We start from the raw sequence: 10,711 nt of genomic DNA, 5'->3' as shown, positions 1-10,711 counted from the left end.
TCAACTTCTCACATAATGTCCCCCTCCCCTTCCCCTCCCCCTCCCCCTCACCTGGACCTCCCCCCCTGGAGTTGTCAGGTATCCTGCGGAGGGGATCACACGCTGGTGCTGGCGGAGGCGGGAGAGGGCGGAGCGGGTGGCGGAGGGGGTGGCGGCGGCGGCAGCACCGGCACAGCTGCCGTCGCGGCCGCTGCCGGCGATGTTCGGCGGTGTGGTGTGGTGTACAGCTTCGGCCGGGGCACTTGGGGCGCTACAGGCCTGGGATGTACGGACAACACGTGCAGGTACGGCATGGGTACGGCATTGAGGCAGGCTTGAACTGACCTCCCTCCTGTATGCTTACGCCTATCCCTGCCTGGAACGTGGCGCCTCATACGCACAGTTGGTCTTTCCCGTCACCTGGTGCATCACGTGTTGCCTTGCCCTTCAGTAACCATCTCTCACTCAAACACACATACACACATACTCCGATTAGGCACTAATGGTAAGGCACAGACCATGGCCCCCGGGAGATCCCGGGATCGAGACCTGTCAGGGTCGAAAATCCTTCCGATGGTGGAAGGTAAAGTGCCCCTAGTCGATGCACGGTGGTGACCTGGGATAAAGTTGACTCGCGAGCCGACCAGGAATGGAGTTGGGCCGCCGTTGATCCGGCAGATTCCGTTGGATGCTGGCGGTGGGTGCGGAACCTAAGCGATCCACTGAGAAGTTTACTGGGGTGACTAGATGAGGGTGCCCCGAAATACCGGGGAAGGCAGGGTTTCGCCGGGTAGCGGCCACGGGTGAAGATATGCCCCCCTGCCCCACACATCATACACACACGCAGGCCGTGCCGGGTTCAGGGTTTGGAGACTGAGAACGTGGTCCAGGTCTCCGCGGGCTCGCGGCACTCCCTGGTGCTGACGACCACTTCCCAGGTCTTTGCATTCGGCAACAACGACTTTGGGCAGGTACGACGTACGGCAGAAGACGGGAGATGGCCGTACGACCGTACGCTCTAGACTGTACGGTTCTGGACGGCTTCCTTTGATCTTATACTCTGTTGTAGCTTTACTGCAGCCAAGTAAAGCTACTACTACAGAGTACAAATTCGGTGTACATTGTCGTAGCTTGAGCGGTGAAGATGTTATGTAGGATATTGTCCCGGGTTAGTGGGAAGGTAGAAGTAAATCTATTGTGGCAACGCAAGCGGTGCGTGTGCGTGCATCGTACTATGGATATACATATGTACTTATACATGTCATCTTTACCGCTGCGTGGCTTTCCTCCTCCCGGTTGCGCAGCTAGGTTTGCAGCCTGCTGCTAGGGCGTCGGCAGGCCCCAGCAGATGCAGCTCTGCCGTACTGGCTGCGACAGCGACGGCGGGGGGGGAGCCCCTAAGTGCCAACGGCGGTGCCGGCGTCGGCTGCGGTGATGTCAGCGGCGACGTGTCGTATCTGGTTTCACCCCGGCGGCTGACGTCCCTTCCCACAGGGTCTGTGTTGGCCGTCCTAGCAGCTGGAGATGCTAGCATCGTGCTGCTTCAGGTGCGGCAGTTAATTAGATTATGTGGTGCAGTTAATTCGATAATTGGTGATGGGGTAAGGCCACCCAGGACAAAGACTGGGATGAAAATCGGTGGAAAATGGGACCAAGACTCTTACTGTTAAAACCCGCCATGGCGACGAGGAGGGGGACGAGGGCGGGGACGGCCACTGCGCCTCCTGCCGCTTTCCCCCAGTTGCTACAGCCCTCAAGTATCGTACCACTCCCCGCACTGCAGTTCCCTAACCGGCTGAAACCCTAACGGGCTGCCTCCGAACTCCCCGGACTCATCCTCATCCGCAAACCCCGTTGCTCCTACTGCCACTGCTCCCATGTCGCTTCGGTGCTGCTGCTACTGCTGCTGCCACTGTCCCCTTTTGCTACTGCTACTGGCACTGCTGCCAGGAGGTTAGCCCACGGGAGAATCTGGTGGCGGGGCCCCACCCCGGCCGCCGCGCCGGACTGCACCTGACACCGTACGACGTACCAGACCTACGGCGCCTAGCGGCAGCGGCGGCGACGGCGTCTGAAGACCCACGCGCGGTCCGAGAGGTTGTAGCCGCCGTGGATGACGTAATGTCGTCACCGGGCTACGTCCTGGCCTTGTTCGCTGACCGCAGCAGCGGTAGCAGCGGCGGCGGGAAAAGCAGCGGTAGCAGCGGCGGCGGGAAAAGCAGCAGTAGCAGCGGCGGAGCCGCTGCAGCATCCGCTTCAGTGGTGGCGGCGTCGGCGTCGGCACGGCACAACAGCGGCGACAGGGAGGACGCGTCGGCGTCGGCGTCGGCGTCCGCGTCCGCGTCAGACGATTGTACTGCATCCCACGGGCTGGATGTGGCAGCAATACAGGTGCGATTAACATTAGCTTTAACATTGGATCTGAGGTATGTTGGCCTGCGTCGGGCAGTCGTCTGGAAAAACCCGTCTGGTGGGGGCCCCATACAAGACGTGTAGAGAACATTACCACGGCAGCTCAGCACAAGAAGGTGGACCTGATCTGTACAGACCTTGTCTGTTTCTCCTCGTGCATTATATGTATGTATGTATGTCCGCATGATGAAGGCAGGGAGGGAGGGAGGGAGGCAGGGAGGGACGTGAGCTGCATGGCCATGCGTCTTCCCTCTTACATCCCCATCCGCTTACGTATCCCCCTCCCTTGACGCCTCGGAAACGGAACAATACCTCTCTCATTAGAGCTGCTTTGAGGCGCTGCTGCGGCTGTACAACCGGGAGGTAATCTCCGCGTTAGGCAACAGCCTAATGAAGCTTCTGGACGCACTACTGCTACAGACGGCTGTTACAGCCGGTGCCATGCCGGGAATAGGCAGCAGCAGGCCCTCCCTTGGCAGTGGCGGGGGCGGCGGCGGCGGCATCACCAGCGGCGGCGGCGGCGGCGGCGGCGGCGGCCCGCGTAGCGTCCTGGGCCCAGCGGCGGGACCGACGGCAGCGACAGAAGCGGCGTCCGGTGTTGGTGTTGGTGTTGGTGTTGGTCGCGGAGATGGTGTTGACGACTCTGCTGGTAGCGGCGGCGGTAGCGGCGGCCGTAAACGTCTTTCGCTGCTTCGCTTACTGTTTGTGGTTTTCCAATGTCCTCTGCTATCTGGTTCGGGGCTGGGGCTGGGACTGGGCACCAGGTGAGAGCGGCATGAGCAGTACGGCAGTACGGCAGCCGGCGGGCGAAGGCCATTGGGAGAGGTTTTGAGGGAAGAACCTCCAACTACCAACCGTTAACCGCCATATCGCAATCTAGACCAACCCGTCTACTGCGCTCACATGGAAGGGGAGCCTTGGACGGTTGTGGTTGTTTGGTTAGGGCGGTTGGATACGTGAATGGGTACGGGCGTCGTTAGGCAGGATCGTACATGCACAATTGTACGGCTGCTTTGTGCGTCGTTATTCCCACCACGAGGCTGCATGCAACCATGTGCATCGCTTTGTACTGTCCCACCCGGAGCTCCTACCCGTGCTGTGTTTTTCCCCTGACTCCGAACCCCCCCCGCCCCCACCCCACCCCATCCCGACGCGCACCACCCCGACACGCACCACCGAGTCCAGTTTGGCTTCACGGCTGATTTCTGTGACCTTACGGTTGCCGAACGATGTACTGCAGGTAGGATTTTAGGGTCTTAGAACCTTTGAGGGACATGTGTGTGTCCACGCTGGCGCGGGGGAACGTACATTCGACAGGTGGTAGGAGGGATGATATACGTGCGTGTATGTGTGTATATATGTATGTGCGTATGTTGGTTGGTTAGTTGGTTGGTTACATCATCTTAACCGACACGAACATGACAGGGGGCGAGCAGGGTTGGATGTCCACTTTCCCATAACTCCCCCCTCTTCCCCTCATCGCTCCAACCCTCACATCCCCCGGCCCCCAACACCCCCTTCCCTCTCCGGTGTTTAGCTATTGTGCGGCTGGCTGGTGTCCCTACCTCCCGAGCTGCTAGGAGGTAGGGTTGTACGGCCTCTGCAGCATTACATGACTAAACTCGCGCAGGGGGTCCCACTGACCTCCGGTGGGGTGGTGCCGGTGGTGGGGTCGGAGCGGCGGACGGAGGTGCTGGCGGCTGCAAGGGTGCTGGCGGGGTTGCATGCAGCAAATGAAAGGGTAAGAGTTGGCGGAGATCGGAGAGGTGGGGTGGGGTGGGGTTTTCTTGGGTTGTTAGGAAGGGGGTATTGGTTAGTCACGGGCGCTTAAGGGAGGGGGGTACGGCATGGGTGTGTTATTTAAGGGGGGTCTTACTCGAGGGCTGACCCCTACCTTCTTGCCGCTTGTTAACGTTCCGTGAATGGCCCATTGGGAGCTCAATTCCTCCAGACTTCTAGGACTCGTTGACCGTTGACCGTTGTTTGTTAGCCCACTTTCACCAACCAACACCGCCTCGTGCATTGTTTCCCCGCCCTTTCCCCCCCCCCCGGCATCTCCCCCCTCCCACCCTCCCACCCTTAAGGCGGGTTGCAAGTTGCCTTTCTCCGAGTTTTACAACGCCCAACTGTCTTCGAGCTTCAACCTGCGCGCGGAGTACATATTGTGGCTGGAGGTAGGGGTAGGGGGAAGGGGTGGGGAGGTGGCAGGTTTAGCGGGAGGTGGAGAATGGAGGTGGAGGGGGGCATGGAGTGGGCGAGGGGAAAGGAGGTGGGTATAAAAGAAAAGAACAAAACGAACAGAACAGACACATGACGGGGGAAAGAGAGGGGTAGAGGGGTAGAGGGTCAGGGGTGGGTGGGTGGGAGGCCAAAGTTGTTTGCAGCATTAAGCGATGGAAGCAACCAGCTCCGTCACCTCACCACCCCTCACAATCCGGCAGCAGCAGCAGCAGCAGCAGCAGCAGTCAGCCGTAACACCACTGGCACTACGGGGAACGCGCGAGAAAGGGGGGAAAGGTGTAAAACACAACTTGAACTTGCCTCTCTCTGCCCCGTGAGGAGAACCGCCTAACGGCTTTGCTGCTGACCCGGCCCGATCACTTTCCCCCATGCCGCACTCGTCCTTCTACACTTTTCCCCCTACACTTTCCCCCTCCCCTTTGTTTGGTGTGTATTTCCGCCCATCCGCTACATCCCCCCTCCCCTCCCCTCCCCTCCCCCTTCCCCCGCATTCAGGTCGCCGGCGGCAGATCCCACACAACCCCGGCCCTCTCTTCCCCCTCCCCCTCCTCCCACCAGCCCCCCTTGGTGTCGTTATGTCAGGTGCCCTGCCTGCTGACACCTGAGGCCAAGAGTCGTATATTGCAGGTGGGGCAGCGAGGGGGGCCTCGCGTGTGTGGACGTGTGCGTCTGTGTGTGTGTGTTGTTTCCCTTTCACCTCTTGTTTATATTGTTTATGTTTATATTTCGCCCCCCTTCCCCCGCCGCTCGCGCCACATGCCACATGTACCCAGTTTACTCCCTGCTCCTCGTCCTACCCTCCGCCGTACAGCCCTCTCCAAACCCGAATCCCCTGGCACGCTCCCCAATCCCCTCCTCTTATCCCTCCTGCCAAACCTAATCCCGGATCCCCGCACACACATACACACACGCGCGCGCGCAGGGTGAGGCCCTAATTCAAAAGGAAGCGGAAATGAATGCTGGTGCGCGGGAGGCCCTACTGCAGGTGTGTGTGTGTGTGTGTGTTTCGTGTAACCGCGTCTAGATTGCCGGAGGGGGTAAGTTTTGTGGATCTGTGTGTCTTTTTGTACTCCTACACCTGTGTAATTGTCGTACATGTATGTATGTGTGCAGTTCTGTACGTAATTCTCACTTCCCCCCATCCGCCACCCCTTCCCCCTACACCCCGCCAAACCCTTTTAACGCCCCCCAGGGTCTCCACCCCGCCTCCGCTGTGTTTTTGGACATCGCGGTTCGCCGTACATCTCTCCTGGCTGACGCCGCCCAGCAGCTGTCCTGCCGCCCCGCCCACCATCTGAAGCGCCCCCTGCGTGTGTCGTTCGTATCCCTGGGGGTGGCTGAGGAGGGGGTGGACCAGGGAGGGGTGTCCCGAGAGTTCTTCCAACTGCTGGTGGGAGCTGAAACCTGGGGAGGGGGCTGGGGGGATGATGGGGGTGTGCTGGGGGGAGCTAGGGGTGTTGGGGGTGTTGGGGGTTTTGGGCGGCCGCAGGTATGTGGGTGAAGGAAAGGAGGGAAGGGAAGCGGAGGGGAGGCATCTCTGTGCACACACTCACTCTCTCTCTCACACACACACACACACACACACTCACTCACTCACTCACTCACTCACTCACTCACTCACTCACTCACTCACTCACTCACCCACCCACTCACTTCTGTCTCTCACTCACTTCTGTCTCTCTCTCTCTTAGATCGGGCTTGATAACACATGCACACATACACTCGTGCAAATACATACGCACACATACACATGCACAAATACTCTCACAATCACGCACACGTACCTACACACTCTTACCTTTCCACGGCGCACCCTCAAATTTCCGTAGCCAGCCACGTGCCCACACGCCCGCACTGGGAAACCCCCGACCCTTTTCGGGGGGCCCCCTTGCCCCCTTTCCCGCCGCATCCCCCTCCCTCGACCTCTCGCATGCCGGGTGTAATACAGGTGGCGGAGATTTTCCAGCCTCAGTACGGCATGTTCACGTACAATGAGGAGAGCCGTACATTCTGGTTCAACGCCGCAGCGTGTCTGGAGGACGGGGCGGCGGGGGAGTTTCGGCTCGTGGGGGCAGTGCTTGGTTTGGCCATCTACAACGGAATCATTCTGGACGTTCATGTCCCCCAGGTGCGGTCTACTCACAGCTGGAGGCACGCGAACGCCTGTGTGCTTGTGTGTGTGTGTGTGTGCTTGTGTGTGTGCGTATGTCCATGTGAATGCATGTATGTGTATGTATGTGGAATGTATGTGGAATGTATGTGGAATGTATGTGAATGTACGTGAATGTACGTGTATGTATGTGTGTGTCTGTTACATATCGATCCGGTCCTAACGCTGGTCGTGTGTGTGTTAATGAACTGGGCCGCGAAGTCTTGAATTTTGGCCCTCTATGATGCCCGCGAATATACCTGATACGTAGGGATTTGCCCTACGGCTGTACACCCGTTCCAAACCCTACATGACCGCCGCTCCTCGTCCCAGTTGTGAATGCCTTCCCCTTTTTCTCTGAGACCGTCCCCCCCCGTTCTCAAGTTTTCCCCCCGTCCTTGCCCTTGTCCCCGGTTGGTTCTGCCCCTGACCCTGCCGTACATCATCGACCTCGTACCAAAACCCACACGCATGTCGTTCCCAAAACTGCTTCAGGGTCCGCCCCCCTCCCCCCTTCTCTCCCCCTCCCTTCCTGCTCTCCCCCTCCCCTCCTGCTCTCCTCAACCCGCGCCGCTGGTTCTGATTTCCCCTCTCTCTCTCAGCCGCTGTTGCTCCGGTGCCCCCCTCCATCCCCTCGCCCCACCCGGTCCTGCCCGCGGGCCCTCAGGCGGTGTACAAGAAGTTGTTGGGGGAGGCGGTTGGGCTGTCGGATTTGGAGGAGGCATTTCCCACCTTGGGACGGTCGTTGAGGGTGAGTTGGGAGTTGGCGGTTGGGGGTTGATGGGAGATTGCAAGGATAAAGATGGGGTGAGATGGGGGGTTTCCGGCTTTCCAGGGTTGGGTGGTTCGAGGTGGTGTTGGGGGACGGGGGGAAGGGTTTCGGAGCTAGGTGGTCGGGGTGTGGTGTAGTGAGGTCGGTAGGGTTGACGGGTAACGCATCTTGCGGAGTGTTGTATGTGTTTTTGGTTATTACCTGAATCCCGGGAATCTGTTCCAACGGCCAAAAATCCCAACGGCTAAAACTTCCACAACCCCAACCTCCAACTGTCACAACCGCAGGCGGTTCTCTCCATGGATCCCGATCAGGTGGAGGACGTGCTATGCAGGTGGGGGTGTAAGAGGTTTATTGAACGAGAGGGAGTAGTTACAAACATACGAACATACATACATGCAAGCATTGACGGGTCGTGCGCGGCACTTTATGGCAACGCAATGCGTTCATTGGCACGAGTCCGATTATTCCAAAATACGGATGGCGGTTTCAGTGTGTTTCTAGCCGTCTCCTGAAGCTGTGAGTAGCTGTTTCTTAGTTCGAAGCGGTGAGATGTGAGCCCGCTTTGCCACCCGTGACGAAACATTCATGACATCGGGTTGGTGTCAGGTTGGTGTCAAGTTCCCGTCCGGACAGCAAAACCGTACTTTCGTTGCCTCCGCAGGAACTTCGAGGTGCAGTACGACTTTTTCGGGGAGCAGCGCACCGTACCACTCATCCCCGGCGGCTCGTCCATCCCCGTCACCGGCGCAAACAGGGTGCAGTACGTACAGCGCCTGGTGGAGTGGACTCTCAACGAGAGCGTGGACACACAGTTTCGCGCCTTTGCATACGGCTTCCACCAGGTAAGAATTACATGTACGACATGTACGACACCGTCTTTACGATCTGTACGGCGTATGTTTTCGCACACCCCGTGCAATCATGGTTGGGTTTCTTGCCCCCTTGATGTGTCAGGTATGCGGTGGCCCGGCCCTGAGCCTGTTCAGGCACGAGGAACTGGAACTGCTCATTTGCGGATTGCCGCACCTGGACTTCGGGGCGTTGGAGGTACGGCTTCAATTCTGTACATTATCCCAACACGACGCACGCCTGGGTCGCTGATATGCCTGATTTTCAATGTCCATGGTAGTAGTAGTAGTAGTAGTGGTAGTGGTGGTGGTAGTGGTAGTAGTAATGATCATAATATGTATGTGTGTGGAGGCGTATTACATGCGCAAATTAACCAACGGACCAACTGTCGCTGTCCAGAGCGTTGAGGGGCAACCTGGAGGTGTCTGGGATGAGGGTGGGTAGGTTGGTTGGTAGGTTGGTAGGTTGGTTGGTAGGTAGGTTGGTAGGTATCATCAAATGTGCAGTGGCCCAAACTGTTTCTGTCCTCTCGTGGCCCATAACTCGGCCCAGCTACGCGCACGCACGCACGCACGCACACACACACACACACATACACCACCACCACCACCACCACCAGCAGAGAACCCATTCCCTGAACCTCTTAACCCTCTTTTGCCTTTTGCACATAAAATGCATCCCCCCAACACACCTCCTTTACCGCCCTCTTCCCACGCCCCCTTTAACTGGGCCCTGTATATACATACATACATACATGTGTTTGTGTGCGTGCACGTACTCGCAGGCGAACGCCCGCTACGAGGGGGGATACCACCGGCAGCACCCCGCCATTGTCATGTTTTGGCAGGTGAGGGGTGGACAGGCAGGGCGCGGTGGCCGGGGTGGGTGTCACTTGAGCTTCAGCGAGCTGTACGGCCCAGCAGATGAACCCGAAGGACCACTAAATGCTTAACAATCACGCAAGAAAAAAAAGAGTATTGTTCTTGCATTTTTCCACCATCCCTAGACACCTTTTGCCGTACGCATCCCCCCTTCTCAGATCATTTCGGATTTTGATCTGGATCAGAAGCGGCGCTTCCTCTTCTTCACAACGGGGTGCGACAGGGCGCCTGTGGCGGGACTCGGTGCCCTGGTTCTGGTCATTCAGAGGGCCGGGTAAGCAAGTGCCCGATGTGGTCATACACACCTCCTGCCGCTGCCCTTGGCTCTTGAAGCCACCCTTGGCCCATCTCTCGACACCCATCATCAAGGGATGTTGTGATATCTGGTTTATCTGCGAGGGCCAATTCGCTGCTGGTGGCCCCCAGGGCCCCCATCCCTCAACCGGATATATTTAGTATTGTATACACATATAATATATTTTGCTTATGAAAATGATTTAGCTTATTTAAAAGAAATGGTAATGTCAAACATCACCGATATCTCTTATTTTAATGTAATCGAGATACTAACTAGCTCTTATATACTTTTTAAATTTCAGCATAGCAACCTCCCCTATTACTTACTTCTTATTTACTTAATCCTGGATTCCCCCTACCGCTGACTTTTCATATCAGTGCCGACACGGAGCGGTTGCCCACAGCACACACGTGCTTCAACGCGCTGCTGCTGCCCGAGTACTGCTCCAAATCCAAGATGAAAGCAAAGCTGCTGACCGCCATCGAGAACGCCCAGGGCTTTGGACTCAAATAGAACACAAAATATATAGTTATGTAATGCTGCCAAAAATAAAACATATGATGAAATTTTTCAATAATATTTAATTGATAGTAGTTCAGGATGGCAGACGGTGCTGAACATATATAGTGTGTAAGGTGTGGGCTATGGACTATGGGGGCGGGTCGCGTGTATGTGCGTATGTGTGTGTGTTTTATAACCCCGGGTTGGGCTGCGGGCTTTCTGGGTACCCCTTCCTCCTCCTAGGGGCTGGTGTGGCTCAGTCCGAAGGCTCCCTGGAGTGACGCGCCGCGGGTCCCCCTGGACCTGCAGGTCCGGACTGGCACAGCTGGTCCTGGTCCCAGGAGCCCCGGGGATGGGTTGGGGGAGGTTCGTTGTGGGCTGTGGGCTGTACGTGTTGTGTTATGTGTGTCGTTGGACCTAAGGGGGGCGGGTGGCCTGCACGGAGGGTCGCTGTGCGGAGGATTTTTTGATGTGGTGAGAAAAAGGAGGGGCGGTATGGGCGGGCTGCCAGACCCCCCTGAGCAGCACGGTGTTATGTGTGTTGTGTGTGTGGGGGGGGTGTTATGGGGGTCTATGGGATATAATACTTCTTCTGGCCCAGGTAAATATGAAGTGGACGGAGAAGT

The 10,711-nt window shown here is 57.5% G+C and overlaps 2 protein-coding genes across 2 annotated transcripts in view; both read left to right on the top strand.

Annotated features, from left to right (window-relative positions):
- The window catches only part of VOLCADRAFT_58528 (uncharacterized protein), a gene marked incomplete at both ends in the record, with an annotated part of 3,910 nt that extends 2,909 nt beyond the window's left edge, over positions 1 to 1,001 (top strand). The window contains one exon of the mRNA XM_002948768.1: positions 870 to 1,001. Coding sequence (XP_002948814.1) covers positions 870 to 1,001 — 132 coding nt within the window. The remainder of the gene's footprint in view (positions 1 to 869) is intronic.
- Positions 1,002 to 5,731: 4,730 nt separating this feature from the next.
- VOLCADRAFT_80336 (uncharacterized protein) lies at positions 5,732 to 10,596 on the top strand (the record flags this gene model as incomplete). Its single annotated transcript, XM_002948767.1, has 9 exons — positions 5,732 to 6,022; positions 6,581 to 6,760; positions 7,449 to 7,532; positions 7,841 to 7,887; positions 8,218 to 8,398; positions 8,511 to 8,603; positions 9,190 to 9,252; positions 9,445 to 9,560; positions 9,962 to 10,596. 9 exons carry the CDS (start codon positions 5,732 to 5,734, stop codon positions 10,095 to 10,097), a joined length of 1,191 nt encoding a protein of 396 aa, XP_002948813.1. The 3' UTR covers positions 10,098 to 10,596.
- Positions 10,597 to 10,711: the final 115 nt, after the last annotated feature.

Source organism: Volvox carteri, assembly GCF_000143455.1.
Source record: "Volvox carteri f. nagariensis unplaced genomic scaffold VOLCAscaffold_11, whole genome shotgun sequence".
In the NCBI taxonomy this organism is placed as follows: Eukaryota; Viridiplantae; Chlorophyta; class Chlorophyceae; order Chlamydomonadales; family Volvocaceae; genus Volvox; species Volvox carteri.
Note: the sequence above shows the minus strand (reverse complement) of the source record. Positions and strands in the feature narration are given on the sequence as shown.